The 18,211-nt window shown below is 39.3% G+C and overlaps 1 protein-coding gene across 2 annotated transcripts in view; it reads left to right on the plus strand.

Moving 5' to 3' along the window:
* Positions 1-18,211, plus strand: part of Cbp53E (Calbindin 53E) — a 147,556-nt gene that overhangs the window by 101,479 nt on the left and 27,866 nt on the right. For both annotated transcript variants that reach the window (XM_072295972.1, XM_019040935.2), the window contains exons 2-6: positions 7,605-7,768; positions 9,128-9,213; positions 14,687-14,776; positions 15,083-15,169; positions 17,979-18,035. In XM_072295972.1, coding sequence (XP_072152073.1) covers positions 7,606-7,768; positions 9,128-9,213; positions 14,687-14,776; positions 15,083-15,169; positions 17,979-18,035 — 483 coding nt within the window. In that variant the 5' untranslated portion in view covers position 7,605. The remainder of the gene's footprint in view (positions 1-7,604; positions 7,769-9,127; positions 9,214-14,686; positions 14,777-15,082; positions 15,170-17,978; positions 18,036-18,211) is intronic.

An 18,211-nucleotide genomic window follows, 5' to 3' on the forward strand; every position in this document is an offset into this window, starting at 1 on the left:
AATGTTTTTTATACATCATGACACAATTTCTATAGATAATAGATGTGTGCACAACTCGGTTGTTATGTTCAATAGCAGCGAGACGGAGGCGAGTTACAGAGTAGTGCCGACCCAAGTTAGGTTCGAACCTAAGATACAACTAAACTAACTCCTGGGTAAGGCGTGAGGTATCCCGCAGAACTGGAGGCGCGCTGAGTTGAGTTCACTGCTGGTTTCACCATTTCGGTCATGATGGACATTGTTCGTTCCACGGGTGTTTTTGACCGGTAAACATGGATGGTAAATCTCTTTAGTGACAGTATAAGAGGAATCAGGGGGTGCCCCCTCCGACCATTATGTGTTCCAACCCACAATAAGCGCTTCGCGCCCCGCGCCTCGATGTCTCCAATGATATATAATTGTTCAAGAGATGAAGGAGAACATACAAATTGACCAAGCGAATTCCCAGTTATGAATTAAAAAAGCAATTTTAAGAGATTATAATATGGAGCAAAAATTAATGACAATACTTTGACCGGGTCCGTGCCGGAAACATATAAGCGTTGAGATATCAAATTTTGATAAAAAGAAACGGATTTATTAAGCTTTAAACATTGTTTCGCAAACGATTTTCCCCGAACCTGAAAAAAACTACTCGACCCGAAATTTGCAATCAAAGTTGGCTCAATAAAGGTGCAATATTTTGCTTTTAGTAACGGTTTAAGAGGGAGGTCCTCTAGGAACACGTAACTGAGATATTTCTCTAGATGTGTCGGATCCGCCCTTTGCTAAAAAGTGAGAAAAAAACAGTATTTACTAAAAGTTACTTACAAGTACTATGAGAGCCATTTTTTTGGGAGGGGAGGGTTAAGCTTGGCTAACGCGGTATTGTACGATGGAGGGGGGGGGGGGGGTGGTTAGATCCAGTCTGAAGCAAGCATCTCTAAAATAAAATAAAAAATCCTATTACAATAACTATTTTTAGGCTTCCATCTTCATGTTCTGGAAAAATTTGGGGAGTTCAAGTCAATTTCACGTAATTCAAAGAGAAGGGTTGAGAGGTTGGCTTTTGGGTGGCTTACTGATAAAGGGATAAAAGACGGAGAAAGTGGTTTACCTAGTACTTGATCAGTGTGGATTCACCCCAAAAAATCTGGGTGGGAATGAAACGAAAACTTTCAATACCAGCGGGCGGGCCCTTCCTTTTTTAAACGAAAAACCGTCTGAATCCATGGACTACGAGAATTGACTTTGTATTGTAGGAGAGAACTTTCCTCTGTGTGAAAAATGCACAGATTCCGTTCAGCAATAAAATAGTGGCGCTCAAAGAGGTATCTCCTGGTTACGAGTTTCGGGTGAGGTTTTCTAAGCCTCAAGAAATGAAAACGGAGTTATGGCTTTTGATAAAAACTCGACAAAATTAGGAGGGCGCGACTTCAGGCGGGCGAGAAAGGGGGATCCGTTGGCTCAATTCAGCCGTGTGTGATTCAAGCGACACATCTGTGTGTGGAATCGCTGCTCGAGACCCAGGCTGCCGCCTTTTGCAGGAATTGTTTTTAAAGTGAAGACGATTGTATATTGGATACTAGATTCTAATTTGCAGATTTATGAGCCTAGTAAGCTGTATTGCGCTGAAAAAAGCACAAACCATTCAAAATTCGCAAAAATGTCCATGATTTTTCTTTTCCTGATTTCTATAATAATGTAGTTTTTTATTATTATCTGAAAATACATCAATAGTTTTCTTGAATAATAAATAATGAAAAATAAGGAGAAGAAAAAACGAAAATATGAAACGCTCCAACGGAGTGTGGGTTTCCTTTTTTTAATTAGAGTCTGCGCCAATCAAGTTTACACACTTTAGACTGCGACAAAAGGTCCGCCATCTTGGTTCTTGCATTTACTTTCCATGCGAACGTATCGTTAGACAATCTTCCGTCGCAGTCTAAAAGTGTGTAAACTTATTTGACGTGGACAAGAATTGATATCATGCAGTTAATCCGATTAAACGATCATAATCTGCGTGAAAAATTTAAATACTGATTTTTGTCAGGATCTCACGGCAGAGCTCCTTACTTGGTATTCTTTAATAATTTTTTACAACTACTGATTATCTTTTGTAAACAAGTTTTTAAATTTCACACATCCCTTCACGGAAAAAATTAAATTTCTGATTTAAGGATTCAATCGCTAAAAAAAGTGACTGCAACGTTTCAACGTAGATTTTACAACAAAAAAATGCTACTTTAACCACTATTGTAAGCTAATTCAACCACGGGATGATTAAAGTAGCATTTTTTTTTGTTGTAAAATCTACATTGAAACATTGCAGTCACGTTTTTTAGCAATTGAATTGTTAAATCAGCAATTTAATTTTTTCTGTGGGTCGGCGTGAAACGCATAGCGCCTACAAGACTGTAGGGATACTTCACACATTGCGCAAAACACAGTGCGGTTGGCACGGTGGCGGATTCCCAAATATACTACATGGAGAGACCAGAGAGTACTGCACGTTTTTCTTTTTTTTTTTCGGGCGAGCGGTAGCAGATATCAAAATGCGGTTTGTACAGACTTAAAGTCCGAGTAATTACCGATAAAACGAAACAAATCCGAGTCTCTGAGTCAAAGAACGACTAGGTTACAGTGTTTTGAAAATGACATGTCGAGGTGACCCCTCTAGGATTTAAGGTTAATCTTCAGCTGTAGTTCCGAAAAAATCCACCACGTCGCGCTGCTAAAATCCGACTCCGAAATCAGTGATTATTTAAATATCACAAAAGGTATCTTAAATTCTAAGACTCATAAGTTCTAGCAGCATACGTCTGGAATCCTTAGAAACAAACGCGAGCTTTGAAAGTCTAATAATAAAAGCTGTAAATTGATCCCAGTTTCTCTTACGGGATATCTGTAAGTGCGAGAGAGACAGCTCACGGTGGGAGAGAGATATCTGCCAACTGCTGAGAGCGATCAAGCGCGATTGGTTGCATCAAGGTCATCATGCTTAACCCTACTTTTTTCTGGGATCAAATTGCAGAGCTTCAGAAATGACTTTTCACGTTGTTTTTAGGGTCAATAGGAAGAAGAATGTTATAGCTAGAACTTATTTATCTTCGATTTAAACAGAAATTCCTTCAACTTTTATAAAAGCTCAAGGACTCACGTGGTGCTGTACGGACTCTAAAACACAGCGGTGGCGCCCCCTGCGCGGAGAAATTTCTTACTTCACGCAGCTGTAGATACACCTTAAGCACTATATGCAGCTCTGTAAGACGTGGCATCTCAAATCACTGTCTAAGATCGTGATACCCGGAGTTGCCGACAGAGTTGCGGTTCCTCGAAAAAACTCTTTCACATTGCGTTGCGTTGCCTACAAGGAAAAAAAAATCCGAGAGTTTCGAGCGGAACCGACGGCACTGACTGTTGGAGAGCGAATTGGATTTCTCTAAATCCTCCGATGAATCAGCGTGTGACACTTTCATTTCGACCCCTTCTCCAGCTCGGATATCAGCCGATGTTCGAACTTCTAAGTTTGGACTCGAGTCTCCGATACCGAACAGCGGCGCGGCGTGCTTTGCGATGTATCGATTGATCTGCCATTTAAACCTATGGAAAAGGCTCGATAAACAGGGTGTCCGCAAATAATCGATTCTTTACCATAGCTGCAAACGAAGGAATATCGATAGTCGATCCTTCACGCCACGCCGCTGATACCGAAAGTCAGGGCCGTTGTATTTGTCAGATTGGCACCGAAATCCCTCGTTTCCAATACGAACGGAGGCCAAGTTAATTTACTGGTCCCAGAGAGGATTTTTCCACCCGAACTCCTCGGTGATGCCAACTTGTGCGTGAAAATCGTATTCTGCTCCGCTGCTTTTTCCAGGTCAACGGACGGCCATCCACCAGCCGGGTGAGATAATGATATCCACCGGCGCACCAAAGAGAGCAAAATGTTCCGATATGAAGTTTCGGGAAAATTTGTTTTTTTGTGTTCGAGTAAAAATCAATATTGAATAAATCCTCCGTTTTTCACGAATTTATCACCAGTCATCGATTGGTTTTTGAAGATCGCTGGATTCTAAAAATTTAATAAAGTTATTAAGGCCTTGTCTCCACGGGACGTTTTCATGGGATTTGTCCCAAGTTCGAATCGCAGGAATGAAACTTCTGGGATTTTTCCCAGTTACCGTCTCCACGGGACGAGGCTCATACTGTCCTGCGACTAGTTTGCGCGGGAAGATAAATTAGATGAAGTCGAGTATTTAACCGGGATTAAAATAATACCTAATTGCACTCAACTGACAATTAGACACATTATTTTAACTAAACAAACATGAACAATGGAGTATTCAACAAAATATCGCACGGTTCTTTTACACTTCTTCCTCTCTCAGTGGGTCCTAGGAGTAAAAGGACCATACTTGGTACTAACTTCGTAAGTGGGATTTTTCCTTGGGACAAATCTCGTGAAACAGCCCGTGGAGACAAGGCCTAAAAAAGAATGAACGCTGAAAAATTCAATTAACTTTGATGAGGAGATTTACCACACAGCGGTTTTTTTTCTTGATGTTAGATGCTACAGTGAGATCTCGAAGCCACATTCTCGTCATCGAAGAATAGAAAAAAACCTTTAAACTTTTTTTTGTTTGTTTTTTTTTAACCTAAATTTTAGCAATGGAGAGAGAAAAAAATCAGATGAACTTAGATCAAGATAGGATAAGAGGAAATGGTTGCTTCAAATATGTTTGGACTTTGCGGGTTTATAAAGAGATGTTTAACACGCGCAACAAATTTTCTTTTCAATAAAAGAGTTGAAAGATTTTTAAAAAAACATTGAAAATTACTAATTTTGAGCGTAACAAATCTTAAAAACTAGGAAAGAATTTGTTTTTAAGGAAGAACATTACGAAATTTAGAGAGATACGAAGGTTAAGCAGAATGAGGTCGTTTACCAAAGACCAATTGGTTTTCATTTTGCAATCGTGAAACACAATTTCCGGCCCAGTGACAAACTGAGATTATACCGCTCAGATGTTGCAAAGCATTGCTCGGAGTTATCATGTTTATTCTTACAAAATATAATTGCTCCATTGTCTTGCTAACTGTCTTCAGACACTCTCATCTGTATTCTCACGTGAAATCTCACTCAGTATGTGCTCAGCACTGAGAAAGAATCATGAAACTCGCAAAGACAAGCTGTCGGAATAAAAATGCCGTCTCTCTCGAAATCCTCACGGCTTTATATTTCCCGTTCCTGCCACTCTCCTGGACGCAAACTATTACTACTCAATATGTGCAGGACTTCACGTTTCTATTAACATAATGGAACTCGGGCATAAGCAGACTCTATCTAACAGGACGAGCCAATTGCACCAAAGTTTTGTAGATGGTTCATTGGTTTTCATGCGTTACAAAAACTGAATACTTGGAAAAAAGTGAGGTTTTTAGGGTTTCTTTTGCACTGCCGATTGAATGCAATGGTTCTAGTCGGTAATTATAACATTCAATTCCTTCCTCATTTTTTTTCCTTCCTCCAGGAAAATACAAGTGTGGTCGGTAATTATTGACGTTGCAAATCGAGAAACGTGTTTTTTTACTCTTGTGTCGCACGACAAAACCGTTGCTACTATCAATATATCAGGGTCAGTAGCCTGATTGTTGAAATTTCTGTTGGCACGACAAGAATCGAAAATCGATACATTACACGGCGCAGATAGGGCTATGTCTTGTCTTGCCGATAGCCAGTTAAAGTTTGAACAATCAGGCTGCTGGTGTTGTGATTAGTCCCAGTCATCGAGTAAGCTAATCACAACTCTTTACCTTGATATCGCAGTACCCCAGAGCTGAAGAGTACCGGGTAACCAACTCACATTTTTGGAAGAATCGAGTTTGTGGCTTTTTAAAAATCTATTAACGGTTCCGCGTGTGTGAAAAATTTGGTAGCCCTAAGCTCTATCTTACGCCGATTATGTGATACGGGTTTTCAAATATTGCGATTTACATTGAAATCAATGGGGCCGACAAGCGGTTTTCCCCGGATAATCAGGTACCTTTTGGATCTGGGGTACTGATATATTGATATCACAATTAGATCGTGTGACAATAGCTGGCCTGTGGCCTGATTGTTGAAAATGTCAGCACAAGAGGACATTGCAAAATCGATGTAATACACGGCTCAGCAGATAAGGCTATGTCTTGTCTTATCTCGCTGACACGGCCAGAAAAATTTTCAACAATTAGGCTGCAGTAAAGACAAATACATTCACTTATAGAAATGGACCGCGTTTAGCAAAAAGGAACCAAGCCACTATAGCGATTGCCAAATTTAGCTGGGCAATTAGATTTTTTTAAAGAGAACATTTGTGCGGATACCTTTGAAAATTTTAAGGTATTGCCTCGTATTATGCAGAAAATTCACTGATATTTGCACATAATTCGGCACAACCGTTTTCATGTAGAAAACTACACTGCTGAGTTAAATTTGGCAAAAGCTGATGTGGCTTGGTTCCTTTCTGCTTAACGCGGTCCAAATATGATTGATTTTTACTTATCCTTTTATACGAAGAAGGCGCGATGAAATTACAACCCTGGTAAAAATTGGCAGTAAAATGTGTGTTCCAAAATACTATAGACCTAAAGCCGGCTGTAAGATTTCCAATAGCTTCTGTAGCCGGCTGTACAATTTCTTATAGCCTTTTATAGCCGATGGCTATCAAGCAACAGCCAGACGATAAAGTTTATGCTAAACGTTACTAAATACGGATACTAGGACTTAGTTAGTTTTTGGACTACCGCTCTCTTTTTGTGCCGTAGTATCTTGATTTATTTTGCGAGGAAAGCTCCGTACTTTTGAGGGATACCTGTCATTCTTAATATGTTGGAGCGCTTTTATTTTCTTATGATACTGTGCAATACATCTGGTGTTAAATAGTTGCTTCAGACGCCGCGCCGTGCCGTGGCACGCTGCGGCGCGGCGGGCGGGCAGAGAGCGCGAGACACGCATTGGCGCCTGCAATGCGTGAAGTATCCCAGTTACGTTTGTAGGCGCCAGTGCGTCGCCGTCAGTGCGTCGCCGCTCCGCTTTGTGTTAGGCTCTAATATTTAATCTCGCGGAGTCAGCGTTTTTCAACTCATGATTTTGAAATGTTTGCACACTCTGTATGGATTATTCTCATTTTAATTGATGAAAAAAAATATGTTTTAAAGGAAAATATAATGTGTGTTTTGTAAACATTAAGGTATTTCCGTATCAAACTTAATGATTTCCAAATCACACGAATTTCTACACAATTTCTTATACCCTCTTACAGCCAATGGCGATAAAGTGTAAAGCCCGGCGATAGGAACTATAGCCCGACTGTATACTTTTTTATAGCTTCGTATAGCCCGGCTATATGATTTTCTCCGCATTCTACAGCCAGCTACGCAGCTCCTATCGTCAATTTTTACCAGGGGATGACCCTTTTGAATGACTGCAATGCTCAGCATATTTTCGATGAGCTACTGCCAATACTGCATCCAGTTTTACCCAGAAAAGCGAGTAAATCGATACATCGGGGTTCAGGCCGGAGGGCCACGGTTTCGTTTGATTGTTAAGCGAGCCTTTGTTTGTTTGTTTGTCGGTGCAGGATGAGCGAGGACCAAGAGGCAGCCAGAGCGGCGGCGAAGCGGATCAACTTGCAGGAGAAAGCAAACAACTTCATGCGCCAGTATCGAGACCCCAACAGTCGCGAGCTCAAAAAACTCTCGGCCAATCAGTTCATGGAAGTTTGGAGCCACTACGATAAAGACGGTATGCACTCATTGCACTCGCTTGATTTCTCATCGTGTGCCTTTATAGTGAGATTATGGTTACTGCGGGCAAATTCTTGAAATTTATAGACAAAGTGATAGACAGAGAAGACATAGGGAGTACGGATGAGCGATGTTATTGGTTGGAATTGGTGGTTCCTATGGACTACCTAAGGGAGAAAATTATAGACAAACTATGGGGTCGCTCGTGGGCTGCCGTTAGTTAGTCTATTACCTTCTTCCTTTGTCCAGGATGGCTTCATATCTCTTTTGTCCTCTTTGTCTATCGCTTTGTCTATAAATTTCAACAATCAGACCGCTGCAGGATCCACCTCTGATTAGCTCATTAGCTCAGTCTTCTTAGGCCTTAGGGAGCTCTTAGGATCCAAAAAAGACCAACATTGCTTGTAGAAGATTTAAAATCACAGTAATTGAGGTTGCATGTGCCTGTGTTACTGAACTTCGCCATAATCAAATAATTCGGTGTATTTACCAAATTTTTTAACTAATTTTGTATTCCATTCCTTGTAAATTCGATCAGTATATTATCGTCACCTTTCGGCCAAAGTATCACAAGCTCCATGCGACGTTTCAAAATTTCCGCCGCCTTATATTTTCTTACGGAGAAATTGCTCAATAAAGCAGTCCGAAAATTTCACTGAATTTTCTTGGCGCTGCTGATGAAATTCAGTGACATTTTCGGACAGCTTTATTGAACAATTTCGCTGTAAAAAAATAAAATGGCGGCGGAAATTTTGAAACATCGCATGGCGCTTGTGATACTTCAGCCGGAGGGTAACGATATCATCTACCGTGATACGTCGAATTAGTATGATACCATCCTAGGCCAGTTTAATATAACTTACTGGTGTGGAAAACCAGCATCATATCATACTGATGTCATACCAATATTACCTTGCAATAACAGAAACCCCCAGTCAGTGATAGAGCTTGAATAAAATTTGAGAGAATAAGAATGGAATTCAAAGTGACGATGTCATTTAATTTCTACTTTATTATACTGATACCGTCCTAAAGTTGAGATCATATTCAGCCAAAGATATTTTTACATTTTACAGGTTACTGCAGTCTTTTTGCAAAAATTTTCTTCTATAAATTCATCTTGCACTTTTGTTGTTAACTCGGTCAAATAAATTTGCCACGTTTCGTTTACGAGGACTTCCACATTTAAATGCAACTATAATCTTAAAACGGGTCAAAAAAATGCAATAAACTTTTTCTCCCAAATATCAGGAATGTCCTTTGTCTATTTAAGTTTCAGTCCATACGATGCTTGTTGCTTTGAAAACCCATAAATTTAGCTGTCTTGCGATCTCTAATTCAGTCTCTTTATGCACAGGAAATGGATACATCGAAGGTACAGAACTCGACGGATTTCTCAGGGAGTTTGTATCCAGTGCCATATCTTCAGAGGTCAGCCCGGAGGTGAGTCTTTAACTAATTTTCGCATCGAAAAATTGAGAATTTTTGGCATGATGGTTAAATTTCGAAACCATACATTTTCATTTGCTACGTCGCTAACCACCCGTCGTACTTCATGTCTCAATTGGGAGACTCCTGTAAACAAGTTTTGGAAATTTCCATGATTTTTTCTCATCTGTTTGAGGAATTTCTGTTGAAAATTTCGTATCATAAAACTGGCTTGTCTTTCTTGAGAAAAAAAGGGGGATAAAGGATAAAGGAAAGGAGTAGAGAAGAAATGAAATAGGCACTCTAAAACTGTAAAATCGAGAAGTGTGGTGAGTCTGACGATCAATGTGCTACTTTATAGCCTCCCAGGATTGGAGCCCCCGATAGAGTTTGAATTTGAGAAAAAAAGTCTGGAGTTCAAAAAGGCGAACGTATTTAATTTAACGTAGTGAAATTATATTGTAATCTAAGATTTAGCGCTTACACGGTATGCAATACCAATAATTACTTGCTTGAATGATGTGAGAGTAATACATCAAAATATTGAATTGTCCTCTAACCCTAGAGTGCGTACACATAGTTGTTTTCTCTTTTTATCTCTGCACAGAAGAGTGTTTAAATATGTTATATTTCAGCAAAAATAAACGCTTTAACGAAAATAACCGCCGTGAACACTCTGAATATATAGCACACATGCTGTATATATGATATAATAAAGCCCAAATAATATACTGTCATAAATCTCAATTCCTCAGGGCTTAAGCGGCTCTTTCTGCGGAAACTTTTGCCTTTATTAGGCTGTTATCTCAGGTGGTAATAAATAAAGGCTATAGAGGGTGTCCCGGTGTCCCCTCACCCTCTCATATTACTTTCTAACATTTTTACCCCTTATTTGGAGTTTTCGAAGCAAAAATACATTGATCAAGAACCCTGTTATCCTTATGAATTCTCGTAACCCTTTCGCCTCTTTGAAAATCAGCGGTTTTTCTCAAAATTAAAAAAAAAAAAATTAAAAAATTAGAGACATCTCAAGACGAGTTGATGACGCGCGTTACAAGAGAAGCGCGAGCTACAATTATTCGTGCTTAATGGATGTCCGTGTCGCATCTGCCAAATTGAAGGCGCGATTGTGCGAGGCGTGACCTTATAGGGTCTCATTCTATGCTGCCAATTAGGTCTCGCTTATTCAATCCGAAAGAGAAGTTTAAAAACGAGGCCTTGAATGCGTCCCTCCTATATTCGGCTGGTTCGTCACGTATATCCCTTTGCAAGAAGACAAATGGTCACAAACACATTACAGAAAAGAACAAGAGAATGGTCGCGCGTTGATGGCGGCGCAGAGATACAACTATACGTGCTCGATGGATGGCCGTGTTGCATCCGCAAAATTGAAGGCGCGATGGCGGCACAAGGCGTGAACTCGCTACGCTTCGCGGAATGCTGCAAAGAATTGTCGCTCATGAGCGATGGAGAAAATGAAAAAAGAGACCCGAATACGTCTCTCATATCTTCGGCCGTGTTGGAACTCTATTTTTTTCTTAAATTTGATATTTGATTCTCTTTACCGATGCATTTGTATAGACGTATATCTGAAGCTCGTATAAGGACCGGCTCCATACAATCCACGGGCCAAGTGTTTTTATCAAGTACCGGGTCAAGTTGACTCGACTTGTGCATTTAAGGGTTACGATAAACGAATTCCAAAAATTCGATTCCGTGGAATGAATGGTTTGTTTGAGCAAACAACATAACTTAGTTGTGAGTACCTGTCGTGTATGTTAAATATTGCTCGAACAGTTCGGGTTTATTGAACTTTTTTTTCAGAGTTAGAACCCGATTATGAAGCACGTAACGCTCTTGGGGTAAGGTGGTTGATGAGTGCGTTACGCCATTTTGTTCTTATGTATTAAAAGATAGATACTACTTCAAGAAATTTGTTACAAGGGGGAGGGGGAGACATAAAATCCCAAATTTAGCCCTACGTATTCGACGAACGGCCCCTAAAAAAAGTAGATGAAAACAATCTCAAGCTGTTTTCAGATGTCTCATCACCATCAACTGAAAATCGCTTAAGTATCTTTAACCGTGAAGTTGATCTGTTTTCATCCCAACAAATTATTTATTTATTTATTTTTTGGCGTGTGTCGCATTAGGTGGTTTTAAAATTTGCAAGGAAACACCCAGATCCGTAGTGACGTTTTGATGACGTTAAAATTTGGGAACGTTGCCGTTGAGATACGTTGTTTCAGAGTTTTTTTTCGTAATTTATTTGGTTTCTATCTCTTTGTTTACTTAGTAGTTAGGAATCTACAGATATCTATAGACGTATGCTTTTTTATCAGAGAGACAGGCTCTTCAACTTTTCAGGGATTAAGTCCGAGTGGAATCTGTTTCTACAGATCCACTCGTCAGTTCCGTGAAAATTTGACGCCAATATCGGGATTCGAACCCGGGACCCATTGACTTGTTTCGGAGTTGAGTCATGGTATTCTTGCCTCGTATGAGGAGTGGAAATGGTGAGATTTATATCGATAAAAGCTACAAAACTGAACGGGCGGTAACACGCGGTGGCTCGGATTTGGGTCAAGTCTTGTTTGAGTTGAGACGTTCCTCAGTCTCAGGCTGCTCGCAAAGGGAGGCTCATTGTTATTCCGCGGCGCAGCTACCAATCCAATTCTGCCTTGCGTGGAGCACAAAAACATCTCACCGATGGTCGCGTGAATGTTTGTAATTGTCCCTGGTGAACATAAAATTCGAGGGCCACATAATTTACCCGTGAATGTAGGTTCCGGCGGTGGGCGTCGATTCGGCTCTACATGTTTCCTGGCCGTGCACGCTTGAAAAGGGGCGGCGCCAACAGCTAGAGATCGAAATCAAAATTGAGGACATCTTTTGTAAAAGGGCCATTGACGGATCCAGCAAATCGGCAACATTGTTTTTCTCAATTTAAACCTATGGAAATGTATCGATTCTTAGAGGGGCCAGGTGCTTCTACAAGAATCGATTATTTAACATAGGTTTAAATGGAGGGAATCCAGCGTTGCCGAATTCCTGGATTCGCCACTGAAAAGGGCCTGTATAAGGCGCACAATATACTACCTAGTGAGTTCTGCCCGTTGATTTTCACATTATACATGCTGGAAAATGAAATCTTTCACAGCCAAAGTGTGTTCACGGATGAACTAGAAAAAGTTCAGAGTAAATTTGGTCAGTTTTATCTGCAATATTTGTACTCACTGTCAGTTGGCTCAATCATTCGTGTGTGGCAAACCCTTAACGAGTTTTCTGCTTCCTCTTCTTTATTATATAATATTATATATTTAGATTAGATACCTATTTTAATTCCATAACCACGGACAGTGTCAGAAAATCCGATTTTTTAGGATACTTGACAAATATCCACGTTCCTTTCGGTCTGACGTCTCTATCGGTTCCATGTATTTGCCAGTGTTCAAAGCTCTCTGCGCAAGATAGGCCAATTAATTGGAACTCGCAAAGCAGCGCAAGGGCCGCATTGTGCGGTGTAGCTGGGATCTTTCAAGTTTTGCGGCTACTAGGTTGCCGAATTGTGCTAAAAATCGGCAGTTTCCCCATATCACTCAATATACGGTTAAGGAATTTTATCACACAATATGACAACTGTACTGCCACAAAGTCCGGGACTTTGGAGCCGGCCCGCAATTTTTTTGCCATCGAGTTGTTCGATTCTCGTTAACAGAGGAACAAAAGGGAAAGGTGCTCTGTGGAGTCACCCTCCCTCCCCCTTCGCCCCCTTCATCACACCAGTCGCTAATGAGTCTCCCTTAATGATCTGAAACCCGTTTAAACCGGCGCTACAATTGGATTGCAGAATTACGCCGCTTTTCCGCCTGCATGGGATTCAGAATAGGTGTGGTTTATGCGAAGAGGAACAACGTCACAGACTAAACTTTAAAAATACGCCTTTTTAAATGCAGCGTTTGAAAATCTCTGTGATTGTTCAATCATTTTATCGACTCCTGGTCGATGGAGGGTACCTTCATTCCAAGGCTGCAAAATTGACACAACCAATTCAATTTTTTGCAAGGATATGACTGCAAAATTTACATCCGAATTTTACGTAATTAGAAGAGGATAAACAAGAAAAATTATAAGTAAAAAATGGTGCATGGTTTTCTGAAAAACGTACAATATTTGAGTGGAAATTTCGCAGCGTTCATTTATCGTTACTTTCTTTCGTCAGAAGAGCGACAATCTGTGACTGTCCACAAGAGAGTCCGCCCCAGTGCCGAAAAGCTCGATAGTTCAATTTTAATACCACTCTCTCTCAAATCAAAAAAATAGGTTTTTATCAAGAAGAAAGTTCCTCACACCAAACAGAAACCTGCTTCACTCGAGCGATTATGCTTCATTTGAGAGGAAATTTTCTCAACATTAAATTCGAGTCAATTTTTTACAGTGTCCACGTCCAGGACTCTAAAGAATAGAAGACGGTTACTGGATAGAAAAAAGGTCGGAAAGCTGTATTTTTGAGGGTAAACTGAGGGGTTCGGAGGACAAGGCGTATAAGTGCAGTTTTTGAAAAAATTGAGGTATTAATTATTTCGAGCAAAACTAGTCTTAGTGCATATCTTGTGAAACATTTGCTCCTAAATTCCAATTTTTAAGCATCAAAAAGTCAATTTGAACTTTTTTTCCGCCATAAGGATTTCGCCATGTAATTTTAAAACTTCAAACACATATTTCTCGAAATAGCAGAAATTTCTCTTGTGCGCCTTGTCCTCCAAGCCCCTGAACTGTTACAGAAATTCTCTGGCCCTTTACAAAAGTCAATTTTTAGCGTGAAAAATTGATCCCGGAAATCTTTGAATTAATGCCGAATCGCCATTCATATCCTTAAAATTTGAATGGTAGGTCATCAAAGATATATATTTCTTTTAAATTTTAAAGAACACGTCAAGAGTACTTATTGTGCGTTCAAGAAACTAAGTTCGGAGATGGAAAACCAGATTCACCTCGTGACTTGTTCGAAGTATGCACCAATGTTGACTTATAACTGAAAATTAAATTACATTACTTCATTTCTTTGGACAACAGTTTCGTTATTTTTTGACTGACACCACTTGAACTGATCATAACGCCATTTCTACAAAAATGTCACTTGGTATTCTGCCATACTAAGGAGGAACGCCATAAGAACATTCGAGAGTTGCCAAATTTCCCTTGATATAACATGTCTTTTTTTACAACATTCATGCATATTTTTCCTTGAAATTTTCAGATATTTTAGATTGAATTGCGTGCGAAATTGTCTGAAAATTTTGGAAAATATCCGCAATTTTCCCAGTAAATCGGTTTTTATCGGAGGAAACTTGGCAACGTCTGAAGGCTCATACGACGTTCTTCCTTAGCACGGCAGTATTATACTCCGACGCTTTCGATCTATAAACAAAAACGCAATTTATTCTTCGTGGACTTCATCTCTCCTTGTTTTTGTTCTGTTTTATAGGCAGTTTCGGACGCCATGCTAGTAGAACTAATGAAGTGCTTCATGGAAGCATACGATGACAATGAGGATGGGAAAATTGACATCAGAGAGGTAAGAATCACTCAATCTTTTACCTTTCAAATTACAGTTTTCAATGTAGAAGGAAGAAATGAAGATTTCAATGTACGCTTAAGTGGTCATATAATCGTCTTTTTAGAGCTCATTACAGTTTTCCTGAATCGTAAATGCCTCTCATCTCCTTTAATAAAAATTGAGAGAAAATCTTATTTAAAAATAATTATAATTAACTTTAGCATCGGACTTATTAAGCTATTTTTCCTGATTGGAGACGTTATCTCTTCTTAGGGGCGCCTTAACAAGAAAGATAAATTAATGCTTTAATATTTGTCTTTTCAGCTGGCACATTTGCTACCGATGGAGGAAAATTTCCTTTTGCTCTTCAGATTTGACAACCCTCTCGAATCAAGCGTAGAATTCATGAAGGTGAGTTCCTTTTTCTCAGCTGTCTTATGTACTCACAAACACAAATAATAGATTTTTTCGAGGTCCTTCCTGATGAAGAATTACTGCTGCCAAATCACACAACTTAGCATCCTTCAAATAACTGACTCTCTTTTCCACTGAAACCACCTCTTTTCTTGGAGAGAATGGTTCGTGTCACAGAATGGCATTTCAATGATTAAATTGTACCTATGAATCATGCATAACAAGATATTACTAAAATCCAAGTGTTTACATTCAATACAAAGTGCGTCAATGCTTCTCGGTAAACACTTTAAATGTCGTCATCCACCCTGTTAGCGTGGACCATGATCTTTTTCACTTTTTTTTTTTTTTTTCTTTCTTTCTTTCTTTTTGTCAATTTGATCCCTGTACGTTTTTCTTCCTTCCCCGAGCGGAAACTCTGCATCATATAATTTTAATGTGAAGTAAACGCCTATGGATAAACGCTGTCAGCGAATGAATGAGTTCTTTACTGAAGTCCATTTAAAATGGCCACTTGGATCCTAGTCCGTTTTCACTGAACTCAAATTTTACCCATAACAAAATTTATTTTATTCACTTCGTTTCCCATAAAAACAGTAGACTAAAAAATTTAAAACAAAATCAAATATAATTTAATCTAAATATTTTCAACTTAATTATTGATTTTATTTAAGTTAAAAATCTTAAAACAACTACATGATAAATATGAATATATATCGACGGTGTAAGTCGGCAATCACATAACTCGGTAGGCGACGTCGCAGACTTCCTGTCATACTTTATTTTTTAAACGGAAAACTACTCAACGGCAATTCTTTAAAACTGCAGCGATTTTTCTTCTCTGCGCGAAGAAAATTCTGCATAAATTTCAAGGAATGATGTCAATTTGTTCTCATTTAAAGAAATAAAAAAAAAAACATAGAGGCGGAGATTTTCAGACAGCGCAAACGAGTTATGTGATTGCCAACTTACATCGTCGATATATAAAAAAAGAAGAAGACACTAACTGCTCCGTTGAATAAAATGGGTATTCGACCTGATTCGCACCAATCCATATGAGTGATATAATAGTAACCACAAAAAAGAAGTACATAAAATTCATACCAGGATAGATCCATCTCTTGGGGATATTTTAGTTTATCTAACTTTATCGTAAACTAAACGCTTTTCTTTTGAATGTGTTTTGTCTTTGAAAATATTCAATTGATTTGCCGTGTTCAACATAAAACATCCATGAGGAGACGAGACGTGTTCTATGATGCTCAAATTCTAATCCCGCCCCAAATGGGCCGATACTATTGATCCTAACCGAAACCTGTTCGCAGCATTCATAACAAGACTCGACAGTATTCAGCCCTCGGAACTTTCTCGGGCCAAAATTGTGAAGTAGAATAGGGAGAGAGAGACCTCCGGGGGAGGAGGGGGGTGATCCGCAAAAATGAAGGACCTCGTTACGTGTGTAAACCTTGCAACTTACCGAATCGGATTCTCCTTGTGCCTTGTGCCTCGTAAAGATGTCGCTAAAAGTAGGTCACCCAATTTTCAGCCTCTGCAGCGCTGCAGCGCTGCAGAGAGACCCCAGCCCCAGAGTTCAGCTGATGTACCCCCCCTCCCCTCTCCGCCACCCTCCCGTACCTTTCAGTGCTCAAAGCCCTCACCGCGTGCATATCTGTTGCAACCCCTTGCCTAGCCTGCTGAAACGGTGCCTTTGTCAAACGTTATCAGATACATCGCATATATCCAAATTGCATCTACTGCTCTGCTGCTCGGTATTTTGAGCTGTTTCAGGGGCGTATTTTTTTACGTTTATTCAATGTAAACCTCCCTGAGAAATTATATATACTATTCTTTTACACAAATATGAAAAGAGAGATGAGATAACAGGGTGATTTCACTCATACCTAAAATAGGTTGGAGGGGGTATGGTCGGACGACTAGGAACCATGCTAACATTTTATATAAGACTAAAAGACCATAAAGTCAGATCTGCCCTACGAGTGGTCAGCTACCATGGCTTGCGACGCCTAAGGGAGTATGAAATAATTTTATCGAAAACACGATGATATTCATAGATACAAGACAAATACAACTTACATAAATTTAGGCAAAAATGCGTAAAATGTGTGGGATATTTTTAAAACGGGCAAGTTTTAAGTCCTGATAATCCCGCTGTCGATCAGAAAAAACAAAAATAAATACAAAAAATTAACAAGGTAACAAAAGCTTAAAACCTACACCGGCGTGTCAAATGAAAACGCTTCTTGAACATTCGAATGTTTCCAAATTTCTGCTGATAATAACCAAATTCTCATGAGGATTCGTGTATATTTTCTACAAAATTTTTCACCGAATTTTGGTCAGATTTAACGTCACTTTTCTTAACAGCTCCTAGAGATGTATTCATGACTCTTTTCGGAAATAAATATTTTATCAATTATGTCTAAATGTTAATAAGACGTTTATCCTCAGTATAGTGCGTATCTTATTCCCATGGTAGAAAAATATTAAAGCATCGAAAACCAATGTTTTAGACCGGCACGCTGCTGACCTAAACGGTTAGAACTTCGAACTGATTTTAAGTTCTTGCAATTTTTTATTTTTATGCTCAGAATCATCGTAAGAGTTTATTGGAAAGATCCAAAATGCTTCTTATATAGTTCAAGGTTGATTTTTTTTTTTTTTTAAGTTTCTCGAAACTGAATATTTTGAAGTCGTTGATCTATTCATCGTCACATAATAAACTAATGCTTCTCTTTCATTTAAATTTTTTGCAAAAACTGATTTTCGTTCTTCGCACAAATTGCAGATATGGCGCGAGTATGATACAGATGGCAGTGGATACATCGAAGCAGATGAATTAAAGGTAAGGTCAAGATAATTATTGACAGATATTCAAATAAGTAATCTTGGGTTTTTTTTATATCAGCACCCGAGAGTTAAAAGGTACTTAACTCCATTTTATAAGTCACTCCGAGCAATAGGGGAAAAGCCGTGCGTCGGTCCCATTGATTCCAATTTAAATCACAATTTTTGAAATTC

The sequence above is a fragment of the Bemisia tabaci genome, chromosome 2 (genome assembly GCF_918797505.1).
Source record: "Bemisia tabaci chromosome 2, PGI_BMITA_v3".
Classification (NCBI taxonomy): Eukaryota; Metazoa; Arthropoda; class Insecta; order Hemiptera; family Aleyrodidae; genus Bemisia; species Bemisia tabaci.